At 37.4% G+C, this 27,530-nt stretch overlaps 2 protein-coding genes and 1 long non-coding RNA gene across 5 annotated transcripts in view; 2 read left to right on the top strand and 1 right to left on the bottom strand.

Annotated features, from left to right (window-relative positions):
• Positions 1-27,530, bottom strand: part of LOC135159777 (protein timeless homolog) — a 328,531-nt gene that overhangs the window by 202,174 nt on the left and 98,827 nt on the right. The window lies entirely within an intron of this gene.
• LOC135171626 (slit homolog 3 protein-like) lies at positions 1,083-5,090 on the top strand. Its single transcript, XM_064138255.1, has one exon. It carries the CDS (start codon positions 1,417-1,419, stop codon positions 4,174-4,176), a length of 2,760 nt encoding a protein of 919 aa, XP_063994325.1. The 5' UTR covers positions 1,083-1,416; the 3' UTR covers positions 4,177-5,090.
• Positions 25,379-27,530, top strand: part of LOC135159779 (uncharacterized) — an 83,293-nt gene continuing 81,141 nt past the window's right edge. For all 3 annotated transcript variants that reach the window (XR_010298454.1, XR_010298453.1, XR_010298452.1), the window contains exon 1: positions 25,379-25,733. This is a non-coding gene — a long non-coding RNA (uncharacterized LOC135159779). The remainder of the gene's footprint in view (positions 25,734-27,530) is intronic.

Genomic DNA, 27,530 nt, shown 5'->3' with positions numbered 1-27,530 from the left:
ACTCATTTGAGAAATGCAAAATACAATCGTAAACAATTTCTCCTTTATATGACATCCGCTGCCGTCATTTTAAATTGGAATGGATTTTGCATATTCACGGTGAGGATATACATCAAATATAAAATACTATTTCATAGAAAATATAGGAAATTGAAATGTACGTCCAGAGGAGATATAAGGAATGCTTGAAAAGCTATGGGAATCCGACCTTTTAGGATCAGGTGGTAGACACAATAAAGAAGCACGAAATGGCCTCGGTGCCTTCCGACTAGATGGGGTTAAGTTCCACAATACAAGAATATGGGTTTGGATTTTAAAGGGGGAGAATCGATTGATATAAAATTGGAAGAGAAGCAATAATGCAAAGTATATATGTATTCACGGATAAAGGCCTTAAGCCCAAAACTTGAGTAAAGCGATCTCATCAAATGCAAAAACAGCCGAGTCAAAGCCAAGTATTTACCCCGGGTTTTCATAAGTCAACCTATTTTGATAATTTCCACCCAATTACACGCCAACAATTGCTTTGGCGATGGTGAAATATGTACTCCATCATCTAAAAGAGGGGATGAAAGAGAGGGGAGAAGATGAAGCCACAAGGACCAGTCGTCTTACCAGTCGTGTGCTTTTATCTTCCGGCATCGTTGTCCAAACTATATAACCTTTCTGGGGCAATTATTATCAGATGAGCAACGACTCCAAGGAAGTAAGCCAGCCGGTTCGTGAAATCGACATTTGGTTCGCCCGTTGGTCGGCACATAGCGTGGCATCAAGTGAGAGATACGAAGTAGAAGTGGAAGTGGAAACGAAAGAGCATAAACTGGTGAAGTGAAATGAGAGGGTTGGAATAGGGGATTTTGTTGTAGGAGGGAGACGGAGATATGAAGAAGGGCTTGTGTACACCTTCTTGGTTTGGTACAGTGTTGATGATAGTGCGCTTGCGCATCATCCCCCTTATCGAGTTCGAGAGCAAAAGCGACGGCTAGTGGCAGTGGTGGCCGTTGCGACTGGTAGCAAGCTAGTGGTAGTGCTTGAAGAGAGGGTAGTTGGTGAAGGGACGGGGGGGGGGAAGATATCGTCGTGTGAGTTAGAGAGGGGTGTAGCTAAATGGCATACAGTCGTGCCGAATCAGTTCTACGTGCGACTCACTGAAGCTCGCACAGCATTAGTCGAATCATCAATGCATTTGTCACGTACCATAACATTCTGTGCCGGCGCGATAAAAAAATATGAATTGAATTCGGTTGACTTTGAATTTCGAGAAAATAGCGAATGAGACTCTGTGATCGCTTGTCATTGAGACACATAAGTTGCTACAGGACAATGACGGATACATGGATTAAACGAGTTGATAAAATAAGCAGAATTGATAAACGCAATAGGCGAAGTGATACGTGAAAGGTAGCGATAGTGGTTATGGTATTCAATGGTGTTGCGATGTGGATGTTGACTGTTGCCTTCGCCTTCGTGGCGAGTATATCAGCATGCACTGGATCATCAGAATCTACCAATAACACAATAATCAGCAATGCCACCAATTCATGGAATAATATCGAGTGTTTGGATAGGGTAACAGCACTGACCGATGATCATGCACCTTGTGAGTGCCACATTTGGTCACGAAATGACACAAGTACAATAGTTGAGGTCAAGTGCCTCGAGGGTATAGCCGTGATAGACACACTCCCTAACAATGTTCAAAGTTTAGTTATTCGTGGGGCCGGTGTCGAACAGGTGACAAGCATGTTCAGGGAATTGGAGAATTCCTCATTGATATGTCTGAGTGAGCTTACTGTTGTCAACGTATCATTATCGGAATCCAATATTACCCTGCCTCATGTATGTGGACTTGTTGTGTTGAATATATCTGGTAATGATTTAGTGGACTTGAGTGACGTGAAATTTCCTGATGAGAGTGATATAAAAATATTGGATTTATCGAGAAATCAACTGAGTGAATTACCGGCTAATGCATTTAGGACGCTTACCGTTTTAGTGCATTTACATCTACGAGATAATATTATTGATACAGTGAATGAGGATGCATTTGCTAGGTTGGAGGCACTGGAATATCTTGATATATCAGATAATCGTTTAATTCAACTGCCAGATGCAACACTGACACATCTGTCATCATTGCAAACTTTGAATCTCAGTGGAAATCAGTTGAAAATCCTTGGAGCGAGATGGTTTGAGGCACTCGGTCGTTTGCGAGAATTGGACGTTTCGAGAAATGGCTTGACCAAAGCAGCATCCGGAGCGCTGCAACCATTGCCAGGTCTCTCGGTACTTCGATTGGCTGAAAATCCTCTCATGGAACGTGACGTCTCATTACTACTGGGTACCGGAAGACGTTTAGAGACTGTTGATGCATCGCGTACGGGTCTCTTACGAGTTCCAGCTGCTCTCACAAGGAGCGTTAGAGCACTCAGACTGGCTGGTAATAAGCTCACGTGCATCCGTGATGGTGACTTTGATGGTTATCCACTGTTGAAAATTCTAGATCTATCAGACAACTTGCTCAATGTTGTCGAAGAGGATGCCCTTGGCCGATTGGAGACACTCGAGGAGTTGAACTTGTCAGGAAATAGATTGAAATTCATACCCAAGAGATTACCCAATAGTCTTATTCATCTTAACTTACATGGCAATGTCATTGAAGACGTGTCATTCGATGATCTCAATGGAATTGATAATATACACAGCCTCATATTAGATAATAACATGATAGAGAATATTGAGCAGGGTGCTTTAAGTCAACTACCTCTCCTAACAGAGCTCGATATATCGAATAATCCAATTAAGCAACTACCAGCAAATACTCTCGCCGGCCCAACAAGCCTAACCAAGCTACGCATGTCGAGGTTGACACAACTAGAATGGGAACATGAGAGACGTGGTGACATGGCATTTCCCGTACCAACACCAGAGCATCTTATTTACCTGGATGTCTCAGACAGTCCAGCATTAGCTGCTCAACTACTCGCTGACAATGCAGCTTTATCTGCTTGCAAGAGTTTGCATGTTCTAAACTTGGCCAACACCAATATCACAAACATCAGATCTGACCTTGTGTATCTTTTACCACAGCTGCAAACACTTGGTCTCGCTGATAATCAGTGGAACTGTAGCGGTGATATTCTTTGGTTGGGCGAATGGATTAGACAGCATGAGGAGATACAACCACCTGCTAAGTGCTATACCATTGATGAATTCGGCGACACTAGACTCCAGGATTTACCACCACCAACGACTACAACATCAACTACTCTCAGTACAACAACGGATTTATTGGATGACTTGATCACCAAGGACTTGTCAGATATCGATGTGTTAAATGTGTCTTCCATAAAAGCCACTGTGAGAGTTAGTACTGAGTCTGTGATTAACGAAATTGTGAATATTACTTTAATTGAAGACGCAACTGCTGACGGACGTCAGCACAAGCTTCATTCTGTTCAATTAAACACAGACAGAGAAACCTCGGAGGAAATGTCTGCTACTTCGCAGACTGTATATTATGAAAATGATAATTCCCATCAGCTTAAATCCGAGAAAAAGCTCCAGTCTCCGCTGAATCATGACAAAGCTAACGATAGGAGTGAACTCACAGGGAAATTCGACAAGCCGGGAAGCCGTAAAGCAATGGAATCCGGAAAGCTCATCAGTGCTTCATTAGTGGAGCGTCACAAGTTGCGAAAAATTCTTGGTAATCGGATAGATTCGCGGATCAAACCCACAGCAATCGCTCTCAATAAAAACGGAATTCACACGACAGATGGAAGTCATAGTTTCAATAATCTTCTAAAGCCACAAAGTTCCAAAAAAATAATATGGGATTCGAGGACTCGCAGCTATATTCCTGTACCGGATGATATAATTCCACTGGTAGATGCTGAAACAGAGAATACGCCCCAGAATTACATTCTTGCTAATGCCATTACCAATACGATGGCCCAAGAATTGAATGGACATGCGACTGAAACCGACGGAAGAATATCAGAGCCTAGGGGGGCTCATCCTGGTATGTTGGTACTTGCTGGTGCTGTTCTCGGTGCAGCTGCTGCTCTCACTGTTGTACTGTCACGCCGGGCGAGCCTACGCCGTCGAGACAGATATCACAGGCATGAGAATATTGAAGTACACACATTAACACCCACGACTGAACTATGGTGACCTTCTTTGAGGGATGCTGAAGGATGGAATTATGAATCAATGTGAAGGTAGTAAGAATGAAATGGTTTACAAGTTCTTGCGACGAAAAAACAACCATTCGAGGTGAGAGAATAACTAAAAGCCCTGAAAGCCAGAAATTTGCATTAATTCTCGATGAGATGATTGCAAGAAGTTTACGTGGCTGTATAAATATGGAATTGCGTTCTGTTATTTTTGGAGGAAGCGAAGGAACAACCACCGTCCTTGAGTGATGGAGCAACTTGGAATCAACAGTAGACAAATTACCATAAATCGCAACAACAACTTTGCGGTGGGATAATTGAGCGACATTGTGACAATAACATAATTTTCGGTTGAGTGACGAAATCTTTTGCTAGACGAGGAGAGTAGCAGAGTTGGAATATCCATTACTAGATGGTGGGATGGGAGAGAGTGGAGGGAGAGTACGGGGAAAATAGGGGAGAATGGGGTGGTTGGAAATGAGAAAGTGTGAAATAGTAAACTCTTGAAACATGGAAGACACCTTCTGTCTCTCTGTCGGGGACATGTGCCAGGAAAAGGAATGAAACAAAAGGAAGCTACGGTACAGTGTGAAGGGAAAAAACTCATTACCTGAGAATTTTTTTTTATTTTTTATGTTGTCAGAAATAATCTTTTGACTGAAAGAGCTAGGCCAATTTTTCAGTTTATTTTCAGTGCATTACACCAGTTTGCACGGTGAGAAGAGTTGTGCTGGTGTGGCTCATGGACAGATAAATTTATTTGAAAAAAGTGAAAATTGATAATATTGATAATAAGCTATGAAGAGGGTAGATATTATCTTTCGTAAAAATAACCCGTGTCAAAATACCGACTAAGATAATAAAGAATAAAAAAAAAACATTGTACAAAGATGCATATATTGTAGTTTTTATCATTTCTTTCATCTTTATCTGTAGGAATAATTCATGCTCCAAGAAGTGAAGTTGGAGAGTAAAAAAGAGTCGGTATATTCAGCTACTCCCGGAGCATTCGTACGGTTAGACTTCATTTTATATTTTCCAGACCTATCACTTTAATATTCAACTCAGGAGCAGAGTCAGAAATATGAATAATTTTGCCTGACACTGCTTAATTGCTATTCCCAATTTAATCATCTCACTTTCTCTTCTTTTCTTTCCACCTGACTCTCATATATCTCCAGTTTTTATTGGCTGCTGCTGTAATAATTCACTCCCCAGAAACATCAAACAAAGTTGAATGTTAAATATAGTAACGTAGATTAACCTGGAGATGAAAGAAAAATATTTTCAACCATCTCTTCGGTATTTAACCTAAATAAATGTTTGAGAAGTCCAGTAACACATCACAGATAGAGAGGAGAAATGAACGAATAATCCCAAAGTGCCGAGGGCAGGAGCGAACGAGATAAGAAAAACATGGATGGAACTATTCGGAAATGAGGATGAATGAAAAAAAAAGCAGACGGGCAATCTCTTCCTCCTGGACCAGCCATTTTATTTACCAAAAGTATCTCTCTTTATCTCTCGAGTGGCCAGTCTTTTCCACTATATCCCATGACATATGATCTTTTATTTATCCCCTCGTCTTCATCCAACGAGAAAAAAATTGAAAAAACTTCAGCACTTGTCTCTGCGCCAACCATTAATCATTCTTCACTTTAATTGTACGATGTTACAACGCGAGAAAAATATAACAGCACCTTTTATTCTGATAACTTTTTAACGCCAAAGTTGCAGGTCACCATTGATATATTTAATATCATAAATTAATGAGTTATGTGACACCGGGAAATTTTATTTCCTCGCTATCGAACATCGAACGAGTAAAAGTTTTCACCTTTGACATTGACCAATTGCTGCATCATCAGTGGACAGCATATCCCACTCGTGAAATTTTAATAGCTGAATGACAGTACTAGCCGGCAATTTCCTGATGAAGAAAATTTCAGAACATTTTCGTTTCTTTCCATTCTTTTTTCGCCGGGAGTCAAAAGTTCTTTGGCAGGGAAATTTAGGACGAGAGTATCAAAAAGCCAATCGTAATTCAGATAGAAAGTGAAGAAGTTAAAGGAAATATTATTGTTTGGATAATCGATCGTTGCGGAATCACCTCCGGCTGTAGTTTGAAAAATAATTATTCTTGATTATTTTTTTCATCCCAATTTCAACCAATCAAATGGTGGCATTTCCCGTCACGTGGTACAAGTAAGAGAGTTTTACTTCGGATATTTTTCGGATATTTCCCTGTTTGTTGCTAAGCAATGAAAATATCCGATAAACAATTTGTACGCGTTTCAAACCCCAAAACTGTCATTACAAAAAATCAAGTTCAAAGACTTTACCTCGACATGAGCAGATTTGGAGGAGAATCCTTGGGGATTATTGATCGAAAAATTAAAAATAATGTTCCTAATTATACAGTGAAGACAAAAGCCACAATTTGGAAACAATTCTCTGCATTTTGTGCACACAGAAAATATACGCTGGAGAAGCCACAACTACGAGTGAAAAACCATACTATATGACGTGAAATGCCACACATTTAATTGTTTGAAATTGGAATGAAAAAAATAATCCAGCCAAATACCCCTCGACCTTCAAAATTAATCGGATATTTCCCTCCAGTTTCCCTGCGTAGCACCGATCGGGATAAGATTCGCAGGTTAAAAAACCCGAGCGCGAAGCTCGAAACTCTCGGGAAATATCCGATAATTTTGAAGGTCTTGGGGTATTACTACTGATTATTTTTCCCATCCAAATCTTGGCCAATAGGATTGCACCATTCGACGTTATTTTGTATAGTCAACACGGTATTTCAGCGGATATTCTTGAAAATTACACTGGAAATTTTGCATGTTGATATATATAAAAAAAAACAAATGTTGAAGTAACCCTCAATTGTATCTGACAGATTAAATGGCAATTCGTTGAAAATTATGTCTCATGGTGCAATTCTATCGGCCAAGATTTGGATGCAAAAAATAATCCCCCGAATACCACTCGAACTTCGAAATTATCTGATATTTCCCTCAAGGTTCCCTACAAATAAATAAGCTTGTCAAGTTTTCCAGAAAAATCACTCGCGCTTCGCGCTCGTGATTTTTAGACTGGAAAACTTGACACGTTCATTTGTTTGCAACGAACCTATCGGGAAATATCCGATAATTTCGGAGCTCTTGTGGTATTATATGCGATAAATCTTGGGTAAGTGTATAGACTTAAGCAACTACTTGTTCTAAATTGATATTTTAAGAAAATATTCCTTGGAGCGAATTAAATGATGAGTCAGAATGAAATCAAACGAAGGAACTTAAAAATGAGAATGGAATTTAGTAACAATTTTTATGATTTTATATTGAATTTTTCTCATTCAAACTCGACGTTAAAAATATTGAAAATGAAACGAATCATTTTATTGGTTGAACAATTTTTAATCATCTTCTCATGCTAAACTTCCTTTGCATTTATTGTTAATTAATGATTAATCACTTGAAGACAAGGAGAATAGAAAATAATGGCATATTGTCCTATAAATACAAATAAAATGAAGTAAATGATGATAAATTTATTAATAAATGCATAGAATCTTGGATAATGACATCAGTTTGTTTGAAATGAAAAATTAATCATTATTTTCGCTTTGACCACTAATGGCGGTAATATGTTCGGATGTGCTAATTAACCAGGAACAAATGGGAGGATTAAATATGATTATATGATTATCAAATAGTTGTTAATTCATGAAGTCGTTGCTAGGGAAAATAACACACAGATGGACTATTGATTAGTAGCAAAGGGCCTATTCGGACAATTAATAATGGGTCGTGGGATAATGGAACTCATCAATTTATTACGTCCCATGACGGAATTTAGTTGTCAACATTGTAAGGTTGAATCAATTTTACGGGAGGAAAAAGCCACTTCTGGATCTCTCGAAAATATTCAAAATTTTGAAAACCCGTTTCTTAGTATCTTATAACAGTCCAGTCTCTGACATAAGTCGCTCTACACTTGTCGACACGTTCGTAACACTGAAAAGCTTTAAAATCAAAAACTTAAAAAGGAAAAAATTGAATAAAATACAAAAAATTGGGAAATATAAAAATGAATAAAAATAAAATAAATCATATCAGTAGCGAAGTGGTAAACTGTAGTAAATCAAAATTAAAATTTTCCATAATTGAGGATTTATCTCTGAAACGGTAAATGTTATGAGAAAATGCCTAGAGATCTTTTTGTAGAGATATTTCATCAGCTACAAACAAAATTTCTTGGCGTTTTCTTCTAAAATCACTCTTTTATGAGATAAATCCTCAATTATGGAAAATATCTCTTCGAATTTTACTCATGCAATAAGTTGGAATATTCTGCAATTCACAATATTCAAAAACATTAACGTATCGAAAAATCCGAAACTGCTCTCGTGGAAATTACATGGAAAATAATAAGAAAATTATATGGAACTTTTTATCTTTCGCCTAATACATAGCTAATACACTCGAACATTATGTGTTCTATCCCATAATCGATTCGACTTGATTCTCACCAATTATTCGATCTGATTCACATGAATTTGCGGTCCATATCATATGATTCTTGAGTCTGACTTAAGTGGATTTTTCTACTTGATTTGAGCCGATCTGGGGTTATGGGACTTCGTCAATGGGGATAAGGTTTTAGACAAAAGATGTTTGTGATTGAGTGTTGGGGCTGGGGGTTCTATACAAATAGTGGTAAGAATACTTCAGAAAATCACAATCTCCTAACATTTCCGGGGATTTTTTGAAATATTTCATACAATTTCGGGTAAAAATTGACGTTTAAGTCAATGAAATTTCTAGTACCAGCCCTCGAATTTTCTCATGGCTAGCACTTTGCACCTTCTTTTCCCTGCTAGCATCATACTTTTTTGTAGAAATTTCTCTCCGTATAGTGCACTTAGTTTGTCGATGAGTTTTTGCTAAGGAAAACTGAAGGAGATAGCGAATTTTCCCTGAAACAATGGCTCTCTACGGCCATGGAATTCTGAATTATTTATGTACAACCCCCCCCCCCTCTTCAGTCTCTTAGATGTGCTGAAGAGAACCTCATCGATAATGAACATCGGAAATTTGGGGACAAATCAATTTGAATTAAAATTGAAAATCGATCTGCATGAAAATTAGAAATAGGTCTGAATGAAACCAAAACTTGAATTAAACTTAAAAATTGATTTGAGTCAAACCGACACAATGACTTGGATGAAACTGGAGAACCGATGAGGATCACGCAGAGGACGTAATATCGCTGGAACAGTCTGACCCATTGGGTTCATCCAAAATAGCAGATGTAATTTCGCCAATTAAATATTCTTCTGACTAGAATTTAAAGCGGATTTTCCAATGGCAATTTCGGTATTCTGTTTGTCCATAATAAATACGATTGGCAAAATTATATTTTTCTCTCAGTGTGTACAGAATTTCAACTGGTTATGTGAATTTTTTGTTAATTTATGATGCTCCCAACGTTTATGCTGATAAAAGCTAAAAACAGCGATATCTAAAAATTTCACCCAAAAACTATGGATATTGCGATCGATATACATAGAACCCACTGAGACGAGTGTTGGAGTTTTGAAAAAATAGGGAAGTCCTTGCGGTAGTTTTGGAGATATTGAAGTAAAACGAAATTGACAAAAGTTGCTGTATCTCCAGAACTACTAGACCGAGCGATTTGAAACGAGACATCACAGTAAAGGTTAATGATAGCTATCATAAGTTGAAAATTCAGATATTTAGCTACAAATGTTACCGTATTTTTTTAGAATTTTCCAACTTCTAGCCCATACACACAGACAGGATATAACAGACATTATTTTTTCGCGGTTCATAACAGTCTTCATAACTTGCAATTGAACTTCGAGAAGCGAAAAATGGGTCAAATATAAGGCTTCCATTCAAGAGCAATATGAATAAAAATTCCAAACTCACTAAGAAACATTTCTGCAAGTTCATTCATTTTTGCAAGAAACTACAAGGACTAGTGGCAGCTGGCACTCAATGAAGTAAATGGCAATGATAATTGCGCCGAATGAAAAAAATTCTTTTCTCTTTGTTCCCTTCTCTGAAAAGAAGTAAAAAGAGAGATGAAAAACATCAGTTTTTCGCGTACCATAACACTCTACGTAATTTGGAATAGAAGTGAGCGAATCAAAAATCGGTCAAAAAGGAAAAAGCTGTCAACTGTCACCAAGTAAGCTATTTGGGTGATTTCGGATAAACGTCATATGTTGCTGGAAGGCACATTTTGTCGTCTTACCACGTACGAATTCGAGGACAGCCAGTGAGGGTGCTTGATAGATTCAGCGGTGCCTGGAGTGGGCGACCAAAAGGAAGCTAAGAGATGCCAGGGTTTCAGGTGGTGACCATTGGGACGCGGTGGGGCTGAAAGGGGGCAGGGGATGAATATCCAAAGGTACCAACCGAGACAGAGAGTTGTGAGAAGGAGACAGCCGGTAAGAGCGACACTTGGTGGTTGGCAGTGGTGTGGTGGATGGTAATTCGGCAGATAGAGCCACGATGGAATCGATCGTGCGGTGCCCTCTTGGTACGTGAGAGGCACCAATACACGTGAGACCCTTTCCAGGGTTTGGGTTTGATGAGCCAGACGAAGAGCGTTGGACCTGGGGGGTGGCCTGGGTGGAGAAGGAGCGGAGGTGAAATGGGCGATGGGAGGGGGATTAAAGGGGGATGGAGAAAACGAACGACTATGGGAGACGCTGGAACGCGCACCCGGAGAGAGACGACTAAAGCCTCTACGGTGCTATGTTTCCCATGCTTCCAGGATTCTCGTATAAACCCAGCGTCATGTGTCCCTAGCACGGATATCGCATCTCCCTAGGCCATCCAACGACATGGGCTTAGCTTCTTTCAGCATCTTTTTTTGTCTCATTCGATGCTCTCCTAAATAGAAAAAAAATGTGGAAGAGCCGGTGCTGAAAAAAAAAAAGAGGTAAAGAGAAGTTGAGCTCCGACCCTCGTCCATTCTGATGTCCAATGAACGTGACAGTGTGAATGGAAGAATTTATCGGGGGGAGGGATAAAAAACAAGAGATATCGGAAAATACCATTGGCTTCACCAATGTCCAATTCACCCTATTTTTTTTTTGCTGTGTTCGGTAAATGTGATTAAAAACCGCTGAGTAATTAATTTACGTGTTCCGATGGTTCGGACTGCAGTGGTCCATTGAATTTTGTGGGTTAACGCACACCACAGGAGGTTTTTCGGGGTGAACCTGGGTTAGTTGGAACCCAATATCCAAATGAACCCGACCGAACGTTCATCTTCTCTCGTATCATCCCCAGACCGACGGTCAATGATACTCGAATAATCGGAAATGTCGTAAATGATGGGGTTGGAGATTAATGAAATAACCGGGGATACTGGTGCCTCATTGCTCAGGATCCTTTCGATATCTGCAACCACTAGCTCCCCTGGTAGCAATTGTCAAGCATTGACAACAGGGCCAAGGCATTTCTTATTTTTATTATTATTTTTTACTTTTTTAGTTTCATTTAAAAAATCAGGAATTGCCTCATGTTATTGGTTGATTAATTGAATAGATATTACCTGCACGACTTAATGTATGCAATACGAAGTTTGTAAAACATTATGTTTAAGTCTTTGATAGCAGGTTTTTATAATAATGTTATAAATGGAAAATAAAATAAATATGTGATAATATTCAATTCTAAGACCTGTTTAACGCCAGCATTTCGTTTAGATTAGCTTAGATCAGGCCTGCTTTATACTGTTGGGCCTATGTTGGGTCTCACCCTTGGATGAAGCTGAACTTCCCAAGCTTGATCCAATGTTTCATTCCAGGCTTAATCCAATTATTAATTCCTACCTGGGTCGCCCCTTTTAAACCCCAACAGGGGCACATTGTGAATAGTTGCAAATGAATAGTTATTGCTGATAAACGCATGACGTCATGAATAAAATATTCCAGGAGTGAATCAATGACAAACGTTTTATAAACAATTGACATGGAAATGTGGGAGTCCGGTGGAAAGGGATTAATCAAATGCAATGGTGAAATTTTTATCTGTTTATTCTAGAGGGGATTATTGCATTAATAAACATGAGTTAACTCTGTGCAGTGAAAAAAAAAAATTAATTCTAGTGCAAATTCTCGCTTGACGAGGTATGAGGATTTATTGACGAATTATGAGGTTATTTGGGGCTTTGTCTTTCAATTGGAAAAGATTTCGTGATGGGAAGGGTCATACGACTTTCTTCTAGCGCCAAATATATTTTGGAAATTCAAAGAATCATTTATCGATAAATTTTTATCAACCGCTTCATACACAAATATGTAAACGCAAAGCTTCGGCCTCAAAATTCCCAGAAAAAAAGAAATCACGGCACTTTTTTCATCAGAAAAATATAGGAAAATATATTCGAATAACCTTCTTCGTGGAGTCCATTTTGTATCCACAACATCACAAATGAATTTCTCCGTGTTTGAGACGGAGACAGGATGCGCCGCCGATTTGGGATCGGTGGGGAAAATAATGCACTTAGTTTATATAATGCACTTAGTTTATTATAAATAATTGAGGCGTGACCTCGCGTCTTTGAGAGAATTTTATACAGGTGATTTTCTTCGTTTCACTACGCGTAATACTGGTGATGTACTCGAATTGATAGATTAATTACGCGGTTGAGGATTGAGTTTCACTTAAATTGGGAATCGAATAAGGCGCACTTGTGCGTCCGTTAATCGAATACGTTGAACTGGCTAAAACGTCCGTTGAGTGGACGCATCTTAGCGCGTGGTGGTTTTTCATCCCTCTATAGGATGTTGAGGAAAACTATTTGAATTTGATAACTAAAACTGATAATTAGTTATCCTCGCGATTAGCTCTAATTGGTGATGTACAAGTTGATAATTATGGAGAACACACTATTCTTATATAAATTGAGTCCGGTTCTAACTTGCGAATAAATATGTATATTCGATCGAGAATTGCTTGTTGACGTAATTGCGTATTCACTGTTGACCGTTGAACTATTTGAGAATAAGTGAGCTAAATGTCTGTTTTTGGGTCTCTTTATATACCCAAAGGTTGTTTTGATTGGATTAGCAACCCGAGGTTTTGGAAAGTTCGAGACGAATTCCTCAGTTCGAATGTTCTCGAAATCTTCACTTTATTATCGGGTGAGTTCTCTCTCTCTCTTTTAAGGGGTTATTCTCATGTGAGCACTTCAAAAAATCGATTTTTTTTTTATATTTTGACAGTAAAACCTATTGAAAACATGCTGTGAAAAATTCAGACCGAAATTCATAGTATTTGATAAGTTACAACTCATAGTCGCCGACGTGTCGTAAGTGATTGTCTACCAGGCTTTAAACTTTAAACGCGTTTTTCTCGAATCATCATTTTCTGAAACGGTCAAGGTCCTACAAGAAAAACTATTCAACCGATTGCTTTAAAATTTACATATGTTCTTCTACTCATTTATAGTTATCGTCCCTACCACAATTGTTTATTTTCGACAATATCTTCATATTTTTTTTAAACGATTTGTAACGAAAAAGAACGAGATTTTCGTGATTTTTTTTTTGAAGTTCGATATTTTTTTTTGTTTTTAATGAAATTGATTATATTTGGTAGGGACGATAGCCACAGATCTACTGAATAATAATCCATTCGATTTTTTTATCTCAGACAACATGAACAGCCGCTATCACCTTGACCAGTGAACTACCTTTTTTTGTTGGGGACTACTTTGACTTAAAAAAAATATATGTTAAAAATGTAAAAAACGAAAAAAAAAATTTTTCGTATATTTCTAAATACAAATAAAAATATATTGAAAAATCAACATGATTGACGTTTGTTGTCGCATAAAAAAAAAATTCCGAAGAAGTGGTAAAATATAGGCGTTCACATGAGAATAACCCCTTAAACACAGAGACAAAAACCTAATCAATACATTGAATCAAATAATAGCTGAATAAAATCCAAGTGATTAACGGAATATCTGGATATCATCAATGATCGGATTAACTACGTGAACTCGCAAAATAGGAGGGCGAGGTAAAATGGAACGATGGGGTATATACACCCATTATAATGAATCAGCCTGGCCAGTTGGACGATGGATTTGAATTTGGACTCGAAACAAAAACGGAAAAAATATGAATAGCCAATGTGGGTAATGGAGTAGGACAGAATGAAGAGTTGTAGCAGATTCATTTCAATCCGTTGCTCTATGTTACTCCACTGTTCCATTGTACCCCATAGCCAGGATAATATGTCGACCAATTGACATTGTTGTCCCATGTCAGTCCCCCCCCCCGCCCTCCTCCAAGAGGGGGAGAGTAACGCTTGTTACACGCTATCTGATCTTTCCGTTTTACCCCATTAGTTAATTAGCTTGTCATTCAGTTCCCCGCTCATTCCATTTTACCCGACGATATAATTTTCCCATCAACCGATCATTAGATTATCGCCCCCTGCTCCATTGTCCAATTTATTATTCCCCCCTCTCCATCATCACCTGTAGTGTAATACACTTTCTTCAACATCTGTTTAATTCATAATTAACGCATCAATACTTCATTTTAGCCAGAGCTTCATTATCGGTCGCGAAAATTCAGGTCTTTCAATGGGAGATTAGGGTTTGTATTGCGTTGATGAAGACCCAGAGAGATTCGAGTCTTTCGTCAAATGGTCTTCGAGACACGGAACTGGTTACGAGGGACCCAGGAAGACTGATTTTGGTCTCTCGTAGGGTTGAGGAGGTTCGCTAGCGATTGCCGAGTTCATCGGATTTCAGAGGGACTTCGATGATTTCACTGTTAACAGATTTTTTACGTTCCGGAAATTTTATCGTGTTACATTTACATTGACAATTCACAACTTGTCGGCACTGGAAATTCACAAGTGCATAGAAAAATCAAGCAGTATTATTCAATTCGGTGCAACTTTGTTGTGAAAATGAATGGAAACTACTGAATTCTGGGAAAAATACTTCTGAATTAAGGGGACCGTGATCCTGAATGCGGTTTAGGGGAATATAAAAAGTGTAAAATCCTATTGGGCAGAAGCCATATTGCCGTCATTTTCTGTGATATGGGCATTGTTTTTTCTATTTCTACAGATTTCTCAGTAACTAGGGGGCGCTGCTCCCGGATCGCTGCACATATTTGTATGTAGACCCTGGAGGAGCTTTGCCCCTTCTTTTCTTCGGAGACGATGGCCGCTTCATACGATTTTAGAGGGATTTCATGATTTCATGTGACTCGAAGTGACGCAATGATTACACAAATGGTTGACCCCTTGTCTGATAAAGTGAAAATTTTCATCCTGAAGGCAACCCATCACAAATTACGGGGTTCATGAATATATTTCATCAAAGAATTGAGACATGCCGTTATTTGGATAATAAATACTCGACTAAATAGATATTTGAATAAATAATGAACGATCATTTTAACAACTGAGACAATACTGTTGAAGGCCTTCACCTTTTGGCGCGTTCTGGGTCAAGGAATGCCAGGGCTCCAGAAAATCCTTTAGAGGTTACTTCACTTGTTCGACAGCCACGATTCGCGATTTAGGCACCAGGTAATTTAACAATAATTAATAACATTGGACTAATCTCAGATTCTCAGGTTGTGGATGTTGGAAGACCCAGAATATTGTATGAGAAATAGGATGAAGACGGCAAGAATGTTATAAACAATTATTTACCTACTAATGATCGCTAACTCTCAATAGTTTATTTCAACATGTTCTCGGAAGTCGATTCTCTCATACAAATTACAAAAAAATATGACTTAATATAACCACAGATATAGCTTCTAACGCTGCCGGACGAAGTGTGCCCCCCGAGGGGCCTTTGGTGACCCATTATACGCTGGTCTACGAATTATTTAGCGCATGCGCCCTTGCCATTGAGTAGCCATTCAATGCTGCAGTATTCAAAGATGTTTAATGATCAATAATAAGGCATATATTCGACGAGACAATTTAAACAATTCCCTATGACAGCCCATAGGACCCCTGAGAAAGAATTATATTGAAGCGAAGAGGAAAATAGTATCTCCTATCTCAAAACCTTGGTAAAAGGATAAAAGTTACTTGTACGCATTGACGAATCATTAATTTAATTGACATATAAATTAATGTTTTCCTCTTCTTATAAGAGAATTTACCACATTGTGAGATACATCAATAGCAGAGTAATCCTAGAAATGTCGTCCGGGGTTTTCGAAGACCTCTTGCCCCATCGATCGGACGAGATACAAATACCAACGCGAACGACACGTACAGGCTTTGAGGCAATAAAGTTATCGATGAATTTTCGTATATAAATCAGATGGTCGAAGGGGTCATCTTCCAACCAAGACGTGCTGCATGGTCAGGTACAGATTCTATCGACCATTCCTCATAGAACCAATACTTTCGAGCTAATAGTTGAATTCTTTTATTACAAGTTTTGTATTCTATTTATCAACTTGATCAATTGGAATTATTCTTATGGGATTTGAAAGTAGTTTTAAAGAACACGACGATAACATCAGTTGATTTTAACTGTTGGAAACTGTTCAATGGCTTAGATCACTTGACATGGCGCGTTTTCAGTAATAAATCTGCTTCGTCAATTTCTAACTATTCTATTGCTAACTTGTAGAAACTATTTCGGCAAATTCAGTGATCCAGTGACAAATCCAGCGAATGGAGATATTTAAAACAAGAGCAGGGGCGTACGATATAATGAGGGGTCCGGCTCCCTCTGGTCATCAGGAAATAAAATCTAGGGGAGCCATCTTGCGGTCGTTTTTAAAGCAGTCAAAACACATATTGAAGATAAATGTTACCGAAGGATTCCATCTATGCACAGAAGACAAGAGCCTCATGTGAAAATGACTCATTTCCTCAACATCGTCGTCAAAAATCAAATTCACTTCAGTAGAGTATAAATATATTTTATCTTAATCTTAACATGGTATTAAAATAAGTACAATAACATACTTATTTCAACTAAAACATATGTATTTAAAGCAAGTATAAAATATATGTACGCATAAGTATGTTCAACTTGAAGTATATTTTATACTGGATTTAAATGCATACGTTATACTCCGTTCAAGCATATTCATATAACTAATTGCTCGAATGAAAAATTGATTGATTGATTGAATTTGTATTCATTATACTTGAATTAAGTATATTTCATACTTAATTCAACTAGAATAGTTTCCATGTGTGTCGATTGTTTTTGAGCAAAATAAATACATTTTCAGGAGGGAAAAGATATTCTCTCAGTTCATGGTACCACAAACAAACATACTTTTACTATAGTACAGAAAAATTATCCAACAATTAGTTTTTGCTGCTTCTCCCATCTGCTCAATCTGAATACTGCTATTTTTCGTAAAAATAGATAGGAATAATGGAACGAGTGTCCTGGGGGCATCAACAAGTCATATACAACTGCAGTAATGTACTTCGGAGTGCGCGCCTCCCCCGAGACCAAACGCTACGAAACTATTATTATTTACTCTCTGCATATGTGGGTGGAAAAAAGTATGGAGCACGAGGAAAAAAAAAAATAAACTGAGAGATATGATAAATAACGAACAGAATGAATGCAAGCAAAAAATATCACAAATAGGATGGTGCTGGTAGTCGTTTATTTCACACATTACCCTTCATCGATTTCTGGATTAGTGGTGGCCACAGTTCACTGGTGGATAATATTTACGACGACCAAAACATCACCGGCACTCTGAGAATCGATTTGCGATGGGAGCATGAACAACGATGTAATTGTGGTTACACCCAAGATCTCAATTACGATTGATTAGTGGATTTATTGCACGATTCGGGGTAATTCAATGGGGTACAAATGGTAATGAATGAATGGGATTATTCATGGAAATAAAGTGCTTGTTTTTCGTTCACGAATTTCATTAAAATTTTTTTGGAATATCTGTGTTGAATTTCTGATTAAAATAGTAATACGAGGCCAAACGTAAATCGTATATTTTCATTCGAGTTTATACTCGATATTATGCGTTGTTTTATTTAAACTTTATAAATCCGTTCAGGGTTTATTGTAATATAGCAATAATTGAAATTAACAAATAAGATATCAACTGAGGGTAGGACATGACTTTTTAATTTTTTTTACGTCATTTGGACTCTGTTATAGAATATTGCGCACTATTGACAATTATATTCGACATTGACGGACATTTTTTTATAGAGAATTATGAGAAGTACGGGCTAGGACATTTATGTTTTTTCTTAAGTCTAAATAGACTCAAATGAATAAGTTTTATAATGGCAACGTTACTTGAAGTCCAGGGTGTCGTACCTCTTTGTTACTTATGTCAGTTCCTCTAAGGAATCGATGACGGGCGGATGTGCCTTCCAAGCGATTAATGAATAAAGTAGTTTAAGCTAATTATTTAACACTTTGGTTATTTAAAATATCCCATTTCCAATAATCAGGTGAATAAAAATACTTGACGGATTGTCAATACTTATTGACGTTGGGATGGTGAAGTGAGAAAGATTGCAATTGTACCAAAACAAGTCGACCAAGGATCTTAATGTACGACGGCATCAAGAAAAGTTATTTTTTGCAATTAATCAGCAATTAACTTCTTTACACTCACATTAATCCACGATTGCACGTATCATCACAGGGAATTTATTTTTCACGACAAAAAAAATGACAAATATTCCATTTCATAGCAATTGCTAATTTAGAACTTGACTTATGAAGAAACTTTATTGTTAAAGACTAGCTCCAGTGACATCAGATAATATTCAATGAGAGATTTGCAACAACCGAAAGTTAAAATTTCCCATTCCTCTGTTCCTTGAAATGAATATTCTTCTAATTATTGATGGATTTGTTTTCCTTGTCTGTTTTTCTGTCAAGAAAATCAATATAAAAATGTTGCGAAATCGCTAGGAAATTCTTCCGAATTCTTATAAGACTTTCTCTTAGCTTGGGGGTTGAGTCCATGAAATTCAACATTTTTTTTCTTTTTTGTTATAAAGTCGTTTATATGATTTAGGATTTTTCTAAAATAGTTGGTTTCATTTTCTCTTCACCACGAAGCCACTCCTCAACCGCCCCTACGGGGGTCCTGCGGTCCCGGGACCCCGCTCGGCCCTCACAAGGTTTTGGGATGGCCTTCAAGACAAAAAATGGTGTGTCACAGGGTCCGTAGGCTCATTAATCCATCACAAACCTCCGGTAGCGGGCCTTGTGACAAAAATTATTTCCAAAGTACTAATTTTATTTAGAGTAGCTTTGAGGATCCACAACTTGGGAAGATAATTTTCAAACAATTTTATTACTAGAACTTCACACTCGTTTGAGTCACCAGTCTCTGAATGTTCGCATGCACAGTGAATTACGAAACTCGCGGACAGCTGCGCTTCAGCAAGATCGTTTTTTTTAATGGTCTCTCTCACATGTACGTGACTCGAACGATGTGACAGTCACGCAATGTTGTAACAGCCCTTGAACTTGCCGATAAAAGGGAATCCATGGGCTCAAGAGCGTCACTTCTACCTGCCCTCATAGGATGATTCATTTATTTCCAACGAGATTCGTTAACTATTAACGACCGGTAGAGTTGAATATGTTCGAGTGATTGATCATTGACAGTTAATGAATGTAATGAATAGTGCACCTGAATGGCCACAGTCAAGTACTAGATGGCTTCTCTGATCCATTATCTTATATAAAAAGTCGCACGGGCCACTAATCGATCATGGCGGATTTCATGGGCATAATCAATTATGTCATAGTCATAATCATCGATAAGTGATTAGTGAAGAAGCCAAGGCGAAACCGGCATTAGCGCCGCGGCCGTAATGGCATTAGTTATGCTAAAAGAGAAAATGCGGAATTATCGAATTTCGAGATCCCAGAATCGATTGGTTTTGATCGATTGATGAGAGGGATCTTCTTCAAGGAAAAGATCCGATGTTTTCAAATTATCGAATATCAAGATGCGAGAATCGATTGTTTGTAATCGATTGATGATTATAATCGAGGCACCGGTCGCGTGTCTTATCATACCCGTTGATTCTTATTAAAAGGGCGAGAAATTTGATATCAGCTTCGATTTTTATTTATATCAAATTGGAGACTAATTGATTCTGAGATAATATTGAGATTCGTATCAATCTAGCGTTCGTGTGATTAAGAGAAGAGGTTTTGCATACGTCCGATTTTTATTTCGATGATTTTCCCGGGAACGTAAATAAAGCCAAATATAGTCCATCCATTTTGCGGCCCTTTTGAAACATTGAATACACATAGTTACGATAAACTTTCTTGAACTATTTAATCTATTTGTAGTTCATTAACGTTTTTTTCAATATCCTCATCAAAAATCGAATATAATATCGATTGATTAAAAAGTATACTTGAATTCAGAACACGATGAACTTGATTTAAGTATATATTTTGTTTCATGTAGAAATTCTCTAAAAAAAGCAGAGTAGCATTTTTCGTAGAATTATATTAGAATATAGAGAACAAAATAAAAACAAGATCAAATTCAATTCATTTTGACTCTCTTAGTTCCATATTTTAAGCTTTTGTAAGTTTAGAAAAAAATTGAATTGTAGTTTTGAACGAATATGTTACTCTAAATAATTCATTATCTCCAATAATACACCTATTAATAGCAACTGAAATATAACTTAATCATGGATTAATTATTTAGGCCCTCCCAATGGCTCCTCTCTGCAAAACACCCGACTAGAAAATTCCAATGAAAAATAATTTTAATATTTTATCATCTGGCTTATCACTCGTAAAAGCGATTCGATGATACGTTGGGTTCCTGTTCAATATAATCCCCATTAAATAATTACGTTATCAAATTGCCCAATTTCCTCCGCCTCACTATCTAAATGTCCGTTGTACTCTAGTGCAGTTGACTAAAAATAAAACGTTGATCCATTAAAGCCCCCAATTGTGTCTCTCCAGCATAGGAGCATCGCGGGGCAAAAACCTTGGCGTTCCTCGGCTCTAAAACATCTCAAATAATTAGTAATGCTACCCAGTGGTTGAAGAAGTGCCTTCAGTCCTCCGGAGATACAAGTGAAGTAACTTCAAAAAGACCTTTCCCCGAGCTACTCTCCAATCCTCATCGTAAAAGTTGCCGGTGAGCAATTACAGAGCCAACATTGGGGGCTCACTGATGCTCAATGTGACCTTAATGCTTGATGAATGAAGGAGAGGTAAGGGTGAAAGTAAAGAGCCCACAAAATCTTTCGTCTTTATTTCCTCACCCTTGTTGGGGCAGCCCAAGGGATAACAAGGAGAGAGACACTGGTGCTAGAAGTGAAGTAGGGAGGAGATATCAGTTTGATATAAATTTATGAGATTACCCCACCTCCACTTGGACCAAACCAACTGAGGTCCTTTGGCACTGATGCCCCAAGAGGTACCCGCATAACTGTGCAGTCCATTCCACTGGAGATTTACATTTAGTGCTGGATCTACATTAATTCACTTGATACACTGTATGGGTCCAATGGCAATATACTATTTGCATTATACCGCTTTCCACCGACTACCCATCCTCACTCCTCCTCCTCCATGGTATTCCATTAGTCAATTACATGGGCATTAAAACAACAGCGACAGCGAACAGTACGAAGTTAATCAGGTTACGCCGGACTATTGCGATAATTTAATTTCAATATTTTGGGAGAAGTGCATTCGATATGGTGCATAAATTCGCAGATGTATTCTACTGTTGGTGCAGCATATCCAAGGACTTGTTGGATTGTATTTATGTTTATGGTGGAGAGATTGAAGGTGGGTATTGTATGGACAAGTTTTGCGAAAATTGTAGGATTTCAATTTCAGTAGGGAAGAGGTGCAGGGAAAAGTTTACTGAGATAAAAATATCATTATGCTAATTATACTTGTTTTGGACAGATAAATTCCCGAAATTTTAATTGGAAAATGCGCTTCAAATTCTTGTCAGAAGAATAGTTAATTGGCAAAATTATATTTTTCTTTCAGTGTAAAGTGTATAAGTTGTTGTAATATAGGACATACTATCGTAAGGATATTGTAACGAAAGGAGACTACGCTGTAGAAAAGGAATTAATGTTTATTAACAGAGTTTAAGGCGAAACAGGAAGGCAGAGACGATCAACACGTTCATGAACTAGGAATTCAGATCGCGAGTTCTCGAATCACGAAATAGTCGAACATTCTCGAAAAGAAATACACTTGAATCAAGTATATTTTATGCTTGACTTAAGGGATTATTCTCATGTGAACGCCTATATTTTACCACTTTTTCGGAATTTTTTTTTATGCGACAACAAACTTCAATCATGTTGATTTTTCAATATATTTTTATTTGTATTTTGAAATGTACGAAAAAAATTTTTTTTTTCGTTTTTTACATTTTTAACATATATTTTTTTAAAGTCAAAGTAGTCCCCAACAAAAAAAGGTAGTTCACTGGTCAAGGTGATAGCGGTTGTACATGTTGTCTGACATAAAAAAATCGAATGGATTATTATTCAGTAGATCTGTGGCTATCGTCCCTACCAAATATAATCAATTTCATTAAAAACAAAAAAAAATATCGAACTTCAAAAAAAAAATCACGAAAATCTCCTTCTTTTTCGTTACAAATCGTTTAAAAAAAATATGAAGATATTGTCGAAAATAAAAAATTGTGGTAGGGACGATAACTATAAATGAGTAGAAGAACATATGTAAATTTTGAAGCAATCGGTTGAATACTTTTCCTTGTAGGACCTTGACCGTTTCAGAAAATGATGATTCGAGAAAAACGCGTTTAAAGTTGAAAGCCTGGTAGACAATCGCTTACGACACGTCGGCGACTATGAGCTATAACTTATGAAATACTATGAATTTCGGTCTGAATTTTTCACAGCATGTTTTCAATAGGTTTTACTGTCAAAATATCGAAAAAAAAAATCGATTTTTTGAAGTGCTCACATGAGAATAACCCCTTAAGTATATGCATTATACTTGAAAAAGGATGTTGTTGTAATTATTTTAGGACCAAATTAAGATGAAGATTGAATATACTTTATACTCAATTCAAGTAAATTTTATTTTTGACGACAATATTAAGAAAAAAGTCAGTTTCTCACGAGGCTCTTCTCTTCTCTGCATAGATTAAATCGTTCCGAAGCGTTCATCTTCAATATGTGTTCTGAATGCTTTAAAATTACTGCAAGATGGCTTTACTAGTTTTTATTTCCGAATGGCCAGAAGATTCCTAAGCTCTCATTACATTCTCCACAATAATATCGTTACTCTTAAGTTTGTTTGATGGATCAGTGGATTTAATGAAATATCATGTACTAGTTAATGATGGGGTAGTCAGGAAGTGAGGGAGCAAATTTATTTTAAAGATACTAAATGTAAAATGAGTCGACAAAGAGTGAACAAACAAAGAAGACTATAAATTTACAGACTATAAGGCATTACAAAACATCCTCCATGGTAAACCCTTTTAGTGATATTTTAATCGAAATTTTTCTCTCATCTATAAAAGGTTGAGTGCACATATTAATGATTAACATTTCAATGTAACTTGATCTATTCATAGTAGTTAATAAAATGATGTAAAATTCAATTAGTGATCAGTTTTACTATTGAAAATGTGATATACTTGACTCAATTATTTTTTTTCTTTCAGTGAAAATATAACTGGGAATTTGAACGATATCATTGTATTTATGCTTGGACTTGATGGTGCCCTACAGGGCTTAGACTGCTGTCCAAAAAGTCTCATATGCAAAAAATATTTCTGTATTTAATTTTCGATACACGGAAGGAGACTCATCATGTTTCCAACATTAATGACATTACATGGTTATATTAATCAAAAAACAGCGCAAAAATAACATTGAATATTCATGAGATTAAACGGTCCTGTGGTTCAATCGATGTTTGAAAAACACTTGACCAACTTCTTATGAAAAAGAAATTGCAGTCAGCTGTTGCATTCCAGCAAATGATTGTCAATGTTCAATAATTAGGCTAGAGATGTCAAGCAACGATTCATACAATCATAAATGAGTCATAAAGATTTTACGAGAATTATATGGATTAATCATCAATATATACATAATTGCCGGATTTATGGATGAGATGAATCTGAGATTCAGATTAACGTAAGCGGTAAATTAAGTTCTATTGGTCGGATGGCTTTGGAGTGGAAATGCGTCAGAGAAGTTATGTTGATGGAACCGTGAGATGATGTCTTCCTTGATCTATCTAGCAATGACAAGTTACATGACCTTTACACTCATTAATTCTCTGAACTTATGTGACCCAAATATCCTCAACGGCGTGACTTGAGGTTGTTAGGCTTGAAAGTCTCTTTAGAAAGTTTATGCGATGTAAAAGCTCTAGCTCTGCTAGTGCATAGTCTTACTTGACTGGTTGTATTCAATATGTATAGACAGATAAAATAAAACTATATCGTTATCGTTGTAACTATTCTTAATTATGGAATTTTATGAACAAAACGGTTATTTCGTTTCATTTTTTTGGTCGCATTCAATGACGCAGCTCATATCCCAAACAATTTTTATTTAAAAAAATATCGAACCGTTGATTTAAAAAAAATTGGATTTCGAAAAATTTGTAAATTTCGACACTTTAAAATTTAAAATTTTTTAAATTTCTATCTCAAGTTCAAAACGGACAAACGCAAACGGAAAGTGATTCGTTTCCTGCAACTTTCTTGAACTATTCATCATAAAAATTTGACTAAAAACTACTAAATAAATATTTTACGTAAAAATAACCTTAAGGTGAGTCAAGTTTTCAAGTTTCGTATCGATGATAACATCGTTTGGGTGGTGTCGCGATGATTTTTACGCTTTACCATACATAGCACTATGAGAAATCCGGTAAAAGAAGAGGAAATTTTCTCAATCAGAAGTTAGAATTTTAAAAATTCAAAAGATTTGTATCCAGAGCAACTACTGCATTTTCACACTCAGAAAAATATTCAACCAAAAGTACCAGAAAGGAGACGTAAAATTACGTTTCCAAATGTAAGCTTCGCACGAATTCGAAGCCAACGAAAACTATGAGTCGGACCTAGAATTTTACGTTTCCGTCTTGTAATCTTTACGTACAATCCCGTAAAAATAAGTCATCAATTCTCTCATTCCATCGAGATTGAGACTAAGATAAGTCGCGACGTACGGATAGCTCATCCATCCATGAAATTTTACGTATCCCGAAATGTAAAAACTACAGACCAGTTCCATTGAAATTATTTAATGTCCAAAACAGAACGCCTCTATATATATATATTCAAAGCCCTACTACTTCGAAACTTCTAGATAATTTTCATAAACTTCAGAGAATTTACGTCTGCTAGTAGTACTTTTCCTGAGATGGACCAGGAACTCGATTACGAATTACATGAATCGTTCCATAATTTTTACTCAACATTTGTCTTCGTGCATATTATCGGAGGCATCAGAGGTGACGGCGCAGGTGAGAAATATGTAAATCTTACGATTATTGTTCACTCTAAAGGAATGAAATGAGATTAATGTACGGTTGGATAGAGATTTGAATTAATTCTCAAGTACACGGCTGCATCGTACCCAATATTCGTGAGGATATTGAGACCGGATATGCTGAAGTAAGGGTGAATAGAAGTTAGATACCACCTTTGGGAATTGGAATCGCTCGATAGTGATTATTGCGATAAATTCATTGATAGGTTTAGGTAACCTGACCTAATTGCACAGTAATCGAGTCGGAGGGGCCGGAAGAACGAATTTGGGGATGGGGAAAAGGTATTGATGAATGCAGTAGAATCCCTGCATTATCGAGCAGTGGTATGTAGGTTTACTTTTAAAAAGATAATTCAGTTTATTTATAATGAAAAAGTGTACAAACGATTCTAATACTAAATTCACTATCGGCTATTCTTCACACAATATTCACTCTTTAATGTACTACACAAAAACCTCTAACGATTCGTCTATCTGAAATACGGCTAACATCTAACGTCTATCCTCTAACACTGCTCAAACACGACTCTGGCCCTGTCCCTCTTCGCAACCCTGGACTGGGCCCTAATCACGTCACGTGGTCCTAGCATCCCTGGACCACGCTGGCAGCACCGATCTCCACCTGCCCTATCTGTGGGCCTTATAAACCCACAGACCCTCTAAGTGCTTTTATGGTATGCATCATCGGAAGGTCCCGGGTTCAAACCCCGGTCTGGACTATCCATTTTTTCAGTAATTTTTCTTGCAAAAATCATATGGAGAATTATCCTGTTCCCCTTCCTACCTCATCCAAAATCCTATCCAACGATTTCCTTTGACGTCACAAGAAATGTGGAACGCTATATAAACTTCCCGTCTTGATGATAAAAAATGTGTTTTAGCGTAGGTGCAGGCTTGCATGGCTGCACCTACGCTGAAACTACTATATAAACCTATAGCTCTAGACTATCTTAACAAAATACTTAAAACATCTGTCTAAAATATTATTCAGTTATGGGAATTTACCCATAACTATTCGCGATACTACAGGTATGGGTGAGGTTTTCCAAGGTTTCCCATAGTACAAGCCGAATGGGTGAAGGTGTAGAAGTCGGTCCACAGTAACGCAGAAAGAGGAGAGGAGACGGGGAAGAGATAAAAAGGCTAAGGACGAGAAGCGTCTGTGAACACGTAATAGTAGTAGGAAAGACAAATAGTCTTTGATATAATAAATGGATAAAATGTTTTAATGCTCCATAACAAAACGGCTCATCAACACAAAGAGAGACATTGCACTGTCGTCTGGGTTCCTCACGTTGATGGACACCGTAGAATCCCTGCATTATCGACCGGCAGTATCGCCGAGGTTCCGCATGGTTTCCTTGAGTACAAACCGAATGGCTGACGTTGTGGAAGTCGTTTCATAGTAACGCAGAAAGAGAATAAAAGGCTAAGGAGGAGGAGCGCCTATAGACCCGTAATGGCAACAGGAAAATAGATATTTTTTAACAAAATGGTTTACCAACACAAAGAGGCCCATCCCACTGCCGCCTAGATCCCCATATCCACTCAGACCAACAGGAATCGAAAATACTTTTGTCGCCAAAGGTAGCATTTAAATCCAGAAGTTAAGTTTTAATTTGCTGCACCAACAATTACCGATTTTTCTTTCTCAGATTTCGTAAGATTTTTCTACAGATCACCAGATGTTCGAGAACACATCTGAAAAATTTTGCGAGAACTATCTGACCCTTTCCAATTCCCCAACACCTTCATTCACCTGACAACCACT

Source organism: Diachasmimorpha longicaudata, chromosome 2 (genome assembly GCF_034640455.1).
Source record: "Diachasmimorpha longicaudata isolate KC_UGA_2023 chromosome 2, iyDiaLong2, whole genome shotgun sequence".
In the NCBI taxonomy this organism is placed as follows: Eukaryota; Metazoa; Arthropoda; class Insecta; order Hymenoptera; family Braconidae; genus Diachasmimorpha; species Diachasmimorpha longicaudata.
The sequence above is the reverse complement of the archived record's forward strand: the minus strand, read 5'-3'. Positions and strand labels throughout refer to the sequence as shown.